Source organism: Oncorhynchus keta, unplaced genomic scaffold, assembly GCF_023373465.1.
Source record: "Oncorhynchus keta strain PuntledgeMale-10-30-2019 unplaced genomic scaffold, Oket_V2 Un_contig_7328_pilon_pilon, whole genome shotgun sequence".
Taxonomy (NCBI): domain Eukaryota; kingdom Metazoa; phylum Chordata; class Actinopteri; order Salmoniformes; family Salmonidae; genus Oncorhynchus; species Oncorhynchus keta.
In genome coordinates this window covers 64720-80000 of record NW_026289393.1, presented here as the reverse complement: position 1 = coordinate 80000, position 15281 = coordinate 64720, and the positions used below count along the sequence as shown (strand labels likewise).

At 43.4% G+C, this 15281-nt stretch overlaps 1 protein-coding gene across 4 annotated transcripts in view; it reads right to left on the bottom strand.

The window, feature by feature from the left end:
- LOC118376193 (PRELI domain-containing protein 1, mitochondrial-like) overlaps window positions 1-12477 on the bottom strand; it is an 18569-nt gene extending 6092 nt beyond the window's left edge. Inside the window, exons 1-6 of one of the 4 annotated variants that reach the window (XM_052511693.1) lie at window positions 12320-12477; window positions 12044-12194; window positions 11694-11830; window positions 6566-6791; window positions 3715-3828; window positions 53-131 (exon numbers count right to left, since the gene is read on the bottom strand). In XM_052511693.1, the coding sequence (XP_052367653.1) occupies window positions 53-131; window positions 3715-3828; window positions 6566-6791; window positions 11694-11785 (511 nt within the window). In that variant the 5' untranslated portion in view covers window positions 11786-11830; window positions 12044-12194; window positions 12320-12477. Of the gene's footprint in view, window positions 1-52; window positions 132-3714; window positions 3829-6565; window positions 6792-11693; window positions 11831-12043 lie in introns of all 4 variants that reach the window. The other 3 variants (XM_052511694.1, XR_008123880.1, XM_052511692.1) reach the window with 3 other exon arrangements.
- Between the last annotated feature and the right edge of the window lie 2804 nt (window positions 12478-15281).

Below are 15281 nucleotides of genomic sequence, written 5' to 3'. Positions count from 1 at the left end.
GATCGCCCCACCTTATTTTACTGCGTAATAAAACAACTGGCCTTCATCTTACCTTGCATTTTGGCCAGGACGTATTCAAACCCTTTCATGGTCTTTGTAACACTGGTCTTGAACCGGGCAAGGCCGAATTCCTGTAAAATGAGGCCAGACATTAATGATGGTTAGGCTATGACTGACAGGGAGTGCTGGTCTTGTTGTGCGGTATAACTGACAGTGACATTAGTTCCTATGGTGCTATTTGTATTTATGATGGATCCCCATTAGTTCCTGTTGCCAAGGCAGCAGCTACTCTTCCTGGGGTTTATTATGGATCCCCATTAGTTCCTGTTGCCAAGGCAGCAGCTACTCTTCCTGGGGTTTATTATGGATCCCCATTAGTTCCTGTTGCCAAGGCAGCAGCTACTCTTCCCGGGGTTTATTATGGATCCCCATTAGTTCCTGTTGCCAAGGCAGCAGCTACTCTTCCTGGGGTTTATTATGGATCCCCATTAGATCCTGTTGCCAAGGCAGCAGCTACTCTTCCTGGGGTTTATTATGGATCCCCATTAGTTCCTGTTGCCAAGGCAGCAGCTACTCTTCCTGGGGTTTATTATGGATCCCCATTAGTTCCTGTTGCCAAGGCAGCAGCTACTCTTCCTGGGGTTTATTATGGATCCCCATTAGTTCCTGTTGCCAAGGCAGCAGCTACTCTTCCTGGGGTTTATTATGGATCCCCATTAGTTCCTACCAAGGCAGCAGCTACTGTTCCTGGGGTTTATTATGGATCCCCATTAGTTCCTACCAAGACAGCAGCTACTGTTCCTGGGGTTTATTATGGATCCCCATTAGTTCGTACCAAGACAGCAGCTACTCTTCCTGGGGTTTATTATGGATCCCCATTAGTTCCTACCAAGACAGAAGCTACTCTTCCTGGGGTTTATGATGGATCCCCATTAGTTCCTACCAAGGCAGCAGCTACTCTTCCTGGGGTTTATTATGGATCCCCATTAGTTCCTGTTGCCAAGGCAGCAGCTACTCTTCCTGGGGTTTATTATGGATCCCCATTAGTTCCTGTTGCCAAGGCAGCAGCTACTCTTCCTGGGGTTTATTATGGATCCCCATTAGTTCCTGTTGCCAAGGCAGCAGCTACTCTTCCTGGGGTTTATTATGGATCCCCATTAGTTCCTACCAAGACAGCAGCTACTGTTCCTGGGGTTTATTATGGATCCCCATTAGTTCCTACCAAGACAGCAGCTACTGTTCCTGGGGTTTATTATGGATCCCCATTAGTTCCTACCAAGACAGCAGCTACTCTTCCTGGGGTTTATTATGGATCCCCATTAGTTCCTACCAAGGCAGCAGCTACTCTTCCTGGGGTTTATTATGGATCCCCATTAGTTCCTACCAAGACAGCAGCTACTCTTCCTGGGGTTTATTATGGATCCCCATTAGTTCCTGCCAAGGCAGCAGCTACTCTTCCTGGGGTTTACTATGGATCCCCATTAGTTCCTGTCAAGGCAGCAGCTACTCTTCCTGGGGTTTATTATGGATCCCCATTAGTTCCTGCCAAGGCAGCAGCTTCTCTTCCTGGGGGTTTAAGGATCCACATTAGTTCCTACCAAGACAGCAGCTACTCTTCCTGGGGTTTATTATGGATCCCCATTAGTTCCTGCCAAGGCAGCAGCTACTCTTCCTGGGGTTTATTATGGATCCCCATTAGTTCCTACCAAGACAGCAGCTACTCTTCCTGGGGTTTATTATGGATCCACATTAGTTCCTGCCAAGGCAGCAGCTACTCTTCTTGGGGTTTATTATGGATCCCCATTAGTTCCTGCCAAGGCAGCAGCTACTCTTCCTGGGGTTTATTATGGATCCTCATTAGTTCCTGCTCTCTGCAGCTCTTTGTTAGGTGTTGTAGTCATTTCGATTGCTGTAGTAGCTGACGTGTACAGTGTTGAGTCATCCGCAAACACTGGCTATACTCAAAACCGTTAGTGAAGATTGATAAAAGGGGCCTAGACAGCTGCCCTGGGGAATTCCTGATTCTACTTGAATTATGTTGAGGCTTCCATTAAAGAACACCCTCTGTGTTCCATAACTCTTTATCCACAATATGTGACCCGTTTCCGAAACTAGTCGCAGCTCACTATTTCGCAGGAGAGCCGTTTGAACGTATGTGAACCATGTGAACTTTCATGTGCCTTAATAACAAACTTGTATGTAAATAGAAATAGAATTGTTAAAATTACGAGGCTAGTAGGTTTAGCCACAGAAAGAGACAGCAACCTTCCCGCAAGCCACGGTAGGCTGAGATAATGAGTGGGCTGGACATGCCGAGAGATGAGTTTGGATTGGTCTACCATATAGCACACTTCTGTCCATTTGAGCTGGTCAGTAAGTCTAGGTAATCCTGTCTAACGCGGCTTTTTAAAAATGCATCTTGTATTAACAGCTGATTATTTTTTTTTTATCAGTGTAATTCGAGTATTATAGCTAAGGAGAAGGAGAAAACACCTGTCTCCGGATTACATCTTCAAACTAAAGGCAACCATGACATCCAGCTATTGGTAACAGGTCAGCTATTTGAACCAGTAAAGGGGGCTTTAATATTCTTAAGTAGCAGAATGACGTTTTGCTTCCCTCCAGGCCTGAGGCCTACTACACTCTCTAGTAGGCTTAAAATGTAAGATATGGTAAATAGGAGTGGCAATATCATTCGCTTTCAATAATATAAATTACCTCAGTAATTTTCCATCTAGATGGTCAGACCCCGGTAGTTTGTCATTATTGATAGACAATTTTCTCACCTCTTCCACAATCATTTTACGGAATTGCAATTGTCGTATTTCATAATTTGATCAGATATACTTGGATGTGTAGAGTCAGCGTTTGTTGCTGGCATGTCATGCCTAAATTTGCTAATCTTGCCAATGAAAAAAAATAATTAAAGTAGTTGGCAATATCAGTCGGTTTTGTGATGAATGTGAAGAGTCCCCCACCAACATTTAAGGCGCTCCAAAGCTTTTTACTATCATTCTTTATGTCATTTATTTGTTTCATAGTGTAGTTTTATTCAGTTTAGTCTCATGATTTCTACGTTTGCCAATCAGTTGGGCTGCCAGACTTATTTGCCATTCCTTTTGCCTCATCCATCTCAACCATACAATGTTTCAATTCCTCATCATTCCACAGGGGATTTAAGTAAACACAGTAATTTTCTTATACATGGCTACATACTATACATGGCTACATACAATACATCGCTCAGCCCAGTCAAAACTGTTCGCTGCTCTGGCCCCCCAATGGTGGAACAAACTCCCTCACGACGCCAGGACAGCGGAGTCAATCACCACCTTCCGGAGACACCTGAAACCCCACCTCTTTAAGGAATACCTAGGATAGGATAAAGTAATCCTTCTCACCCCCCCTTAAAAGATTTAGATGCACTATTGTAAAGTGGCTGTTCCACTGGATGTCATAAGGTGTATGCACCAATTTGTAAGTCGCTCTGGATAAGAACGTCTGCTAAATGACTTAAATGTAACTGTAATGTAAATATATACTATACATGGCTATATACTATACATGGCTACCTAGCTATATACATGGCTGTAGAAAGATTGTCAAGTCAGGGACTTTCTAGTACCCTTCCAGTACCACTTAGTTCCCACTTGCCCTTAAACCCACACACACACACACACACACACACACACACACACACACACACACACACACCTGTATAGCTCTGGAGAGCCCGTAGAGGTTAGACGAGATCCAGGCCTCTCTGTTAATCTCCGTCCAGCTGGTGTTGTCAGGGTTAATTCTGTACTCACAACGCTCCTCCACAGACTGACAGGGGAATCAAAGCATAGACCTTATTAGGACTAAAACTACAGTGAAAATAGTGCATTCAGAGAGTATAACATTACAGCCTTATTCTAACGGATTAAATGTTATTTTCCTCATCAATCTACACACAATATACCCCATAATGACAAAGCGAAAAACAGGTTTAGACATTTTTGCTAAAATATTAACTATAACTATATAATTAAATATAACTTTATATAAATATTCAGACCCTTGACAGGATCTGCAGAGAAGAATAGGAGAAACTCCCCGAATACAGGTGTGCCAAGCTTGTAGCGTCAGACCCAAGACGACTCTGGGCTGTAAACGCTACCAAAAGGTGCTTCAACAAAGTACTGAGTAAAGGGTCTGAATACTTATGTAAATGTGATCGTTTTTTAAAATTTGAAAAACATTTGTAACAATTTCTAAAAACCGTTTTTTTTTTTTTTTCTTTGTCATTATGGAGGTATTGTGTGTAGATTGAAAAAAACAAAAACAATTGAATCCATTTTAGAATGAGGCTGTAACAAAATGTGGAAAATGTCAAGGGGCCTGAATATTTTTCAAATGCCAGAGTAGAAGATAAACTAGTAATTAGTCATGATTTATTAGGATGCGCCGGAACGTTGGCTAATCTTCCTGGGGTCCACATTGTATTAAGAGCTGCTGGTTCGTGTCTTCATAGTGACTCCCACCAGAGAAATACTGCTCAAATTCAGATACACTGAGCAAAAGTATGTGGACACTCCTTCAAATTAGTAGATTTGGCCATTTCCGCCAAACGCGTTGCCAACAGGTGTAGGTAAAAACAATAATAAAAAAATAAAAAATATCGAAATAATTAATCAAAATTGAGCACACAGCCATGCAATCTCCATAGACAAACATTGTCAGTAGAATGGCCTTACTGAAGAGCTCAGTGCCTTTCAACGTGGCACCGTCATAAGATGCCACCTTTCCAACAAGTCAGTTCGTCAAATTTCTGCCCTGACAGGGCGTCCCCGGTCAACTGTAAGTGCTGTTATTGTGAAGTGGAAACGTCTAGGAGCAACAACGGCTCAGCTGCAAAGTGGTAGGCCACACAAGCTCACAGAACTAAAAACTTGTCTGTCGTTCTTTGCTTCTCACTTCTCACTACTGAGTTCCAAACTGCCTCTGGAAGCAACGTCAGCACAACTGTTCGTCGGGAGCTTCATGAAATGGGTTTCCGTGGCCGAGCAGCCGCACACAAACCTAAGATCACCATGAGCAATGCCAACCATCGAGTGGTGTAAAGCTCGCCGCCATTGGACTCTGAAACAGTGGTTCTCTGGAGTGATGAATCACTCTTCACCATCTGACAGTCCGACGGACTAATCTGTGTTTGGCTGGATGCCAGGAGAACGCTACCTTGCCCCAATGCATAGTGCCAACTGTAAAGTTTGGTGGAGGAGGAATAATGGTCTGTGGCTGTTTTTCATGGTTCAGGCCCCTTAGTTCCAGCGAAGGGAAGTCTTAACGCTACAGCATACAATGACATTCTAGACGATTCTAAGCTTCCAACTTTGTGGCAACAGTTTGGGGAAGGCCCTATCCTGTTTCAGCATGACAATGCCCCCGTGCACAAAGCGAGGTCCATACAGAAATGGTTTGTTGAGATCAGTGTGGTAGAACTTGACTGGCCTGCACAGAGCCCTGACCTCAACACCATCAAAAGCGTTCCCAGAAGAGTGGAGGCTGTTATAGCAGCAATGTTCCAACATCTACTGGAAAGCCTTCCCAGAAGAGTGGAGGCTGATATAGCAGCAATGTACCAACATCTAGTGGAAAGCCTTCCTAGAAGAGTGGAGGCTGTTATAGCAGCAATGTTCCAACATCTACTGGAAAGCCTTCCCAGAAGAGTGGAGGCTGATATAGCAGCAATGTACCAACATCTAGTGGAAAGCAGCAATGTTCCAACATCTAGTGAAGAAAGCCAATTCCATCTAGAAGAGAGTGGAGGCTGTTATAGCAGCAATGTTCCAACATCTAGTGGAAAGCCTTCCTAGAAGAGTGGAGGCTGTTATAGCAGCAATGTTCCAACATCTAGAGGAAAGCCTTCCAGAAGAGTGGATGGAGGCTGTTATAGCAGCAATGTACCAACATCTAGTGGAAAGCCTTCCCAGAAGAGTGGAGGCTGTTATAGCAGCAATGTTCCAACAGTGGAAAGCCTTCCCAGAAGAGTGGAAATAGCAGCAATGTCATCTAGTGGAAAGCCTTCCTAGAAGAGTGGAGGCTGTTATAGCAGCAATGTTCCAACATCTAGAGGAAAGCCTTCCCAGAAGAGTGGATGGAGGCTGTTATAGCAGCAATGTTCCAACATCTAGTTGAAAGCCTTCCCAGAAGAGTAGAGGCTGTTATAGCAGCAATGTTCCGACATCTAGTGGAAAGCCTTCCCAGAAGAGTGGAGGCTGTTATAGCAGCAATGTTCCAACATCTAGTGGAAAGTCTTCCCAGAAGAGTGGAGGCTGTTAGCAGCAATGTTCCAACATAGCAGCCTTCCCAGAAGAGGGGGACCAACAGCAAGGGGGACCAACTCCATATTAATGCCCATGATTTTGGAATGAGATGTTCGACGTACAGATGTCCACATACTTTTGGTCATGTAGTGTAGATTCAAAGATGAAGACTTGCGCTGGCTCCCTGAGCTAATACCAAGGCTTTAGCTCAGCAGGTTAGCACAGTCACAGTATGAATCCCAGTCGGTCACACGTACCATCATTCGTGCGTGGCTGATGTTCCAAGTCAGCGTTGTCATGGTTCTGTTCTGGGGGTCCACAATGGAATCCTCGATGATGTAGGCGTGCCTGGCCATGGTAACCGGCAGGTACTTCTCCATCCAGCGAGGGGCGCGGTTAGTTTTGGTCAGCAGTCGCCTAGAGACCAGACGGTTACCGGGAGTTACATCCCTGAAGATGATGTCCTCCGTTAGGACATGGTTACTGTGGGGAGAGAAGAGAGTTCATTGTAATATTGTAATATTTATAGTTCCTTGTAATATTGTATTACAGTTAGAGACATGCTGGGGAGAAAAGAGATGGGAGGGGTAAATTAGGTATCATTCAGAGACACTTTACAGCTTAAAAGGATACTAAAAGATTAGAGGTCCAAACGTATCACCACAACAACAAAAGGTGTATTAACCAAAGTCCCAGAATGCCCCTTGATCCAGACAGGTAAACTCAGATACTGCTCAGTTCAATCATTTGGGCATCTTTGAATTCAGTATCATTATATATGTTTTTTTTTTACATTTCATTTTAAAATAAGAGACAGCCATGTATGCATTAATTCACAAATTATACAAATCTAAGTACACAGTGTTAGGTTCAGACCCCTTCACTTTTTCCACCATTGGTTTAAGTTAGTCTTATTCTAAAATGTATTGAATTAAATATTTTCCTCAATCTACAAACAATACTCAATAATGACAAAGTGAAGTTTTTGCAAATGTATAACAAACAGAAATACCTTATTTACGTAAGTATTCAGACCTTTTGCTATGAGACTTGAAATTCAGCTCAGGTTCATCCGGTTTCCATTGATCATCCTTGAGATGTTTCTACAACTTGATTGGAGTCCAGCTGCGGTCAATTCAACTGATTGGACATGATTTGGAAAGGCACACACCTGTCTGTATAAGGTCCCACAGTTGACAGTGCATGTCAGAGCAAAAAACCAAGCCATGAGGTCGAAAGAATTGTCCGTAGAGTTCCGAGACAGGATTGTGTCGAGGCACAGATCTGGGGAAGGGTACCAAAACGTTCTCCAACACCACCATGGCATCCATCAATCTTAAATAGAAGAAGTCTGGTACCATCCAGAATCTTCCTAGAGCTGGCCGTCCGGCCAAACTGAGCAATCGGGGGAGAAGGGCCTTGGTCAGGGAAGTGACCAAGGTCAGGGAGGTGACCAAGGTCAGGGAGGTGACCAAGAGCCCAATAGTCACGGTCAGAGCTCCAGAATTCTTCTGTGGTAGAACCTTCCAGAAGGACAACCATCTCTGCAGCACTCCACCAAATCAGGCCTTTATGGTAAAGTGGCCAGACGGAAGCCACTACTCAGTAAAAAAGGCACATGACAGCCCGCTTGGAGTTTGCCAAAAGGCACCTAAAGGACTCTCAGACCATTTGAAACCAAGATGGAATTATTTGGCCTGAATGCCAAACGTCATGTCTGGAGGAAACCTGGCACCTTGCCTACGGTGAAGCATGGTGGTGACAGCATCAGGCCTTGGGGAGGTTTTTCAGCGGCATGGACTGGGAGACTAGTCAGGATCGAGGGAAAGATGAATGGAGCAAAAGCAAAGACAAGTCCTTCATTAAAACCTGCTCCAGAGCGCTCAGGACCTCAGACTCATCAACAACATTTGCATAAAAGTAGCTTATTTTATAAAAATGTGCGCAGTCTTCAACCAGTAATGACATAATTCATGAGGCAAGAGGTGGGCGGCCTGTCAGAGAAGTCAGTTGGCTGAGGCAGTAGATCTCTGGTGCAGACGTGCGAGAGAGATCGAATAAGTGAATTGATAAAGTTTTGGTGGCTATCAGCTTTGAAAATCTGCATATTTTGCTTTTTGGTTCGTATATTACCACAAACAAAGTACCAGGGTGTTGAATTGATGTTAGCTTCAGCTGTCAGCTAGCTAGGAAAGTTATCCTACAAAATATGGAAGATACCGGTATCTTCTTGCATTGTAAAGGGTTCTAGCCTGTAGGACATTGTTTTGCGAACAGTAAATGAACAGTTTCAACATGCCGTGTTGCATTATTCAAGCGTGTTAACTTCTGTGCAGCATGAGTGGAGAGGTAACATGTGAGCTCACGCTATAAAAAGGGGGACATCTGCTGCGCTAACAGACCGGTTTGATCCGTGAGACACATGACAGAAGTACCGAAAGTTCACAATAAATCTAGTGCCAAAACCAGTGGAGGCCGGCTCATAATAATGCCTTGAAATACAGTCAATGGAATGGTATCAAACATGTGGTTGATACCAGTCGATTGACTCCATTCTAGCCATTAGAGCCGTCCTCCCCTCGGCAGCCTCCACTGCACCAAACCATTTTTTCATGTTCTAGTACTGGGAGATTTCCAGTAATTGCGCTAAGCTAACGATATGCTAACTTCAATCATCTCCAGACTGCACGCAGACACAGAAGAAAAAAAAAGGCTTCCATGAGTTCGTCTGACTGGGTAAGTATCTTGCAGTAAACCTCTGAATCACTGACAGTGAATGTTTTCCAGGTGTGTGTGTGTGTGTGTGTGTGTGTGTGTGTGTGTGTGTGTGTGTGTGTGTGTGTGTGTGTGTGTGTGTGTGTGTGTGTGTGTACCAACAATGCTTCAACTTCACTATGACTTTAGTGATACAGCAAACAACCTGTTTTCCAGGTTGGGCATTCATATGAGTTAGTCGAGGTCTATTTATAGTACAGCCTAGTGACATTAGGAGGGTTAGTCTAGGACTATTTATAAACAGGGTAGTTTGAGCCCTGAATGCTTATTGGCTGACAGCTGTGGTATATCAGACCACATGTTTTATTTTACCTTTATTTAACTAGGCAAGTCAGTTAAGAACAAATTCTTATTTTCAATGACAGCCTAGGAACATACCACGGGTATGACAAAAAAACGTATTTTACTGCTCTAATTACATTGCCCGGACAGTGTGTGTATATATATATATATATATCTCTCTCTCTCTGCTTCTATTTTCAATCACTTGATGCATTCGCACCTGATGCACACTACGTAAACAATAGCCGAAAGTAACCGTGAAAATACACACCCGGAAATACAAAGCTACAGATAATTATACAGACCAGCGTTCTGGAAGTCTGTTTAATAACATATTGGTGGATATTTTGTCTCATATTTCCACCCGAGGATGAAATCAGCAGACAACAGGTAACACAGTAAGTTTAACTTAAGTTTATTCAACATTCTGACTTGTAGATGGGTCTTTTGGGGATGTATGAACACAGAGAAAGGCAGTGGTGGGGAAAGTACCCAACTGTCATACTTCAGGAAAAGTATAGAAACCTTCACAGAAAGTTGCTCAAGTGAAAGTCACCCAGTAAAATACTACTTGAGTAAGTCACCCAGTAAAATACTACTTGAGTAAAAGGGAAAGTCACCCAGTAAAATACTACTTGAGTAAAAGTCACCCAGTAAAATACTACTTGAGTAAAAGTCACCCAGTAAAATACTACTTGAGTAAAAGTGAAAGTCACCCAGTAAAATACTACTTGAGTAAAAGTCACCCAGTAAAATACTACTTGAGTAAGTCACCCAGTAAAATACTACTTGAGTAAGTCACCCAGTAAAATACTACTTGAGTAAAAGTCACCCAGTAAAATACTACTTGAGTGAAAGTCACCCAGTAAAATACTACTTGAGTGAAAGTCACCCAGTAAAATACTACTTGAGTAAAAGTGAAAGTCACCCAGTAAAATACTACTTGAGTAAAAGTGAAAGTCACCCAGTAAAATACTACTTGAGTAAAAGTCACCCAGTAAAATACTACTTGAGTGAAAGTCACCCAGTAAAATACTACTTGAGTAAAAGTCACCCAGTAAAATACTACTTGAGTAAAAGTCACCCAGTAAAATACTACTTGAGTAAAAGTGAAAGTCACCCAGTAAAATACTACTTGAGTGAAAGTCACCCAGTAAAATACTACTTGAGTGAAAGTCACCCAGTAAAATACTACTTGAGTAAAAGTCACCCAGTAAAATACTACTTGAGTAAAAGTCACCCAGTAAAATACTACTTGAGTAAAAGTCACCCAGTAAAATACTACTTGAGTAAAAGTCACCCAGTAAAATACTACTTGAGTAAAAGTCACCCAGTAAAATACTACTTGAGTAAAAGTCACCCAGTAAAATACTACTTGAGTGAAAGTCACCCAGTAAAATACTACTTGAGTAAAAGTGAAAGTCACCCAGTAAAATACTACTTGAGTAAAATCCAAAAGTATTTGGGTTTTAGATATACTTAAGTATCAAAAGTATTAATTTCAGCGTTCTTATATTAAAGGCACCATTTATCTTACCTGTAGGGGTTGGGGGGATCTTTCTTACCTGTAGGGGTTGGGGGGGTATCTTTCTAACCTGTAGGGGTTGGGGGTATCTTTCTTACCTGTAGGGGTTGGGGGGTTATCTTTCTTACCTGGGTAGGGGTTGGGGGTATCTTTCTTACGTGTAGGGGTTGGGGGGCATCTTTCTTACCTGTAGGGGTTGGGGGGTATCTTTCTTACCTGTCGGGGTTGGGGGGTATCTTTCTTACGTGTAGGGGTTGGGGGTATCTTTCTTACCTGTAGGGGTTGGGGGGTATCTTTCTTACCTGTCGGGGTTGGGGGTATCTTTCTTACCTGTCGGGGTTGGGGGTATCTTTCTTACCTGTCGGGGTTGGGGGTATCTTTCTTACCTGTAGGGGTTGGGGGTATCTTTCTTACCTGTAGGGGTTGGGGGGCATCTTTCTTACCTGTAGGGGTTGGGGGTATCTTTCTTACCTGTAGGGGTTGGGGCGGTATCTTTCTTACCTGTAGGGGTTGGGGGTATCTTTCTTACCTGTAGGGGTTACCTGTAGGGGTTGGGGGGTGGTATCTTTCTTACCTGTAGGGGTTGGGGGGTGGTATCTTTCTTACCTGTAGGGGTTGGGGGGTGGGGTTGGGGGTATCTTTCTTACCTGTAGGGGTTGGGGGTATCTTTCTTACCTGTATCTTTCTTATCTGGGGTAGGGGGGTATCTTTCTTACCTGTAGGGGTTGGGTGGTATCTTTCTTACCTGTAGGGGTTGGGGGCATCTTTCTTATCTGTAGGGGTTGGGGGGGTATCTTTCTTACCTGTAGGGGTTGGGGTATCGCTCCCAGAAAGCAATACAGACTTGGTCCCAGGAACTTTTCAGAAGACCCACACAGGCAAAGTACTTCACCATTGTTCCCGTAAAACGACGACTTTATATGTACACTTTGGTAAATACCTGTTAGAAGAATAGTACACGTGAGTAAGCTCAAATGAACTAGTATATTATCAATTACATGCACAACAGCCCAATTAATCGTGAAACGAGAAGGCTGCACTAAAAAGCGAAACTCCTAGATAAAGCATAGAAAATGGAATGTTGACAGCTGTCAATCAACTTCGGTAAAATTTTAAAAAATAAATAATAATAATAATAATAGTTAACGGTTACCCGTCTGTGCATATTATCTCTCTATATGCACGTCCACATAACGCTCGATATGCAACCCAGTTCTGCTAACGACGTGTGACAGGTTGACAGGAAACGGTCACGTCTTCACGCAGTCCCTCGAGTCTTACTGGAATGCTAACGAGCTAGTTAGCTTAGCATAGAGTGGGTGGTCAACGCCATCAATTAATTAGCTACATAGCGCTAAAGTGACCCATTTTCATATGAAGGAAAACACATCTTTCCGCTTGAATATGAAACGGTAAGAAAGCCACTTACCTCGTTGGCAATACCATTTACAGCGGAGATAATTGCATTTTTCTACTACTTTTAGAAGAATGTAGCTTGCAGCTACACGACAGACTGATTCCGGCCAATTGAAAGGGAAGGTCAAGAACAACGACATATCCGGTGCGACCAAAAGCAGAGCGGAAGCGGTGAAGCGAGAGTGATCCAAAATCTGTCTTCTCCACGGCAGGTGGCGTTGTTTCAGCGGAAGGAGGATGGCGGAAGCAGAGAAGGCGCTTGAATCTGACAGCGGTGGCAATAAGGATGAATGGGCTTTTGTCCAAAATGATGAAATATTGTGGGAAAGGAATCGTCTAGTCTTGGTTTTACCCTTTGTATCTGGTAGGAGTTGGTTTTCTGGGGCTGTTCTTATTATATCACAGTGATTTGGTGGATCAGGAGAGTATCCAAAACGGTGAAAAAACCCTTGGATAAAGTAGTCAGTGAAATACAAGAGGAGTGTGCTTGCATTGATGTTGTGTGTTTCAGCTGATCAGAAGGAACATTTGTTGGCCTCACTCAAGTTAATTATTATCCTGTGTCGTGTTTTGAGCTACAGAGCAGGGAACCCGTCAAAGGACTAACGCTAAAAAAGAAATCCTGAACGTTGAGTGCACATTGTGTGGTTAGGAGAAGAAGGAGAAGGAGAAGAGTTTGTCTGTTCTGTTTTTCGATGTGGAGTCCTAAACTGGGTGCAGCTGTGATATGTGTACTACTCTGTCAGAGCTTTTTGTATCAAATCAAATTGTATTTGTCACAATACAACAAGTGTAGACTTTACTGTGAAATGGTTACAGACAAGCCCTTAACCAACAGTGCAGTTCAAGAAGAAGAAAATATTTACCAAGTAGACTAAAATAAAAAGCAAAAATAAAAGTAACACGATAAGAATAACGAGGCTAAATACAGGGTATTACGGTACAGAGTCAATGTGGAGGCTATATACAGGGTATTACGGTACAGAGTCAATGTGGAGGCTATATACAGGGTATTACGGTACAGAGTCAATGTGGAGGCTATATACAGGGTATTACGGTACAGAGTCAATGTGGAGGCTATATACAGGGTATTACGGTACAGAGTCAATGTGGAGGCTATATACAGGGTATTACGGTACAGAGTCAATGTGGAGGCTATATACAGGGTATTACGGTACAGAGTCAATGTGGAGGCTATATACAGGGGTACCAGTACAGAGTCAATGTGGAGGCTATGTACAGGGTATTACAGTACAGAGTCAATGTGGAGACTATATACAGGGGGTACCGGTACAGAGTCAATGTGGAGGCTATATACAGGGGGTACCGGTACAGAGTCAATGTGGAGGCTATATACAGGGTATTACGGTACAGAGTCAATGTGGAGGCTATATACAGGGGGTACCGGTACAGAGTCAATGTGGAGGCTATATACAGGGTGGTACAGAGTCAATGTGGAGGCTATATACAAGGGTCACCGGTACAGAGTCAATGTGAAGGCTATATACAGGGTATTACGGTACAGAGTCAATGTGGAGGCTATATACAGGGTATTACGGTACAGAGTCAATGTGGAGGCTATATACAGGGTATTACGGTACAGAGTCAATGTGGAGGCTATATACAGGGTATTACGGTACAGAGTCAATGTGGAGGCTATATACAGGGTATTACGGTACAGAGTCAATGTGGAGGCTATATACAGGGTATTACGGTACAGAGTCAATGTGGAGGCTATATACAGGGTATTACGGTACAGAGTCAATGTGGAGGCTATATACAGGGGGTACCAGTACAGAGTCAATGTGGAGGCTATGTACAGGGTATTACAGTACAGAGTCAATGTGGAGACTATATACAGGGGGTACCGGTACAGAGTCAATGTGGAGGCTATATACAGGGGGTACCGGTACAGAGTCAATGTGGAGGCTATATACAGGGTATTACGGTACAGAGTCAATGTGGAGGCTATATACAGGGGTACCGGTACAGAGTCAATGTGGAGGCTATATACAGGGTGGTACAGAGTCAATGTGGAGGCTATATACAAGGGTCACCGGTACAGAGTCAATGTGAAGGCTATATACAGGGTATTACGGTACAGAGTCAATGTGGAGGCTATATACAGGGTATTACGGTACAGAGTCAATGTGGAGGCTATATACAGGGTATTACGGTACAGAGTCAATGTGGAGGCTATATACAGGGTATTACGGTACAGAGTCAATGTGGAGGCTATATACAGGGTATTACGGTACAGAGTCAATGTGGAGGCTATATACAGGGTATTACGGTACAGAGTCAATGTGGAGGCTATATACAGGGGTACCAGTACAGAGTCAATGTGGAGGCTATGTACAGGGTATTACAGTACAGAGTCAATGTGGAGACTATATACAGGGGGTACCGGTACAGAGTCAATGTGGAGGCTATATACAGGGGTACCGGTACAGAGTCAATGTGGAGGCTATATACAGGGTATTACGGTACAGAGTCAATGTGGAGGCTATATACAGGGGGTACCGGTACAGAGTCAATGTGGAGGCTATATACAGGGTGGTACAGAGTCAATGTGGAGGCTATATACAAGGGTCACCGGTACAGAGTCAATGTGAAGGCTATATACAGGGTATTACGGTACAGAGTCAATGTGGAGGCTATATACAGGGTATTACGGTACAGAGTCAATGTGGAGGCTATATACAGGGGGTACCAGTACAGAGTCAATGTGGAGGCTATATACAGGGTATTACGGTGCAGAGTCAATGTGGAGGCTATATACAGGTTATTATGGTACAGAGTCAATGTGGAGGCTATATACAGGGTATTACGGTACAGAGTCAATGTGGAGGCTATATACAGGGGGTAAAAAAGGCATTTAGCTCATCTGGTAGGCTCATGTCACTGGGCAGCTCGCGTCTGTGTTTCCCTTTATAGTCCGTAATTTCCAGGCCAATGCAGTGTAGAGATGTTAA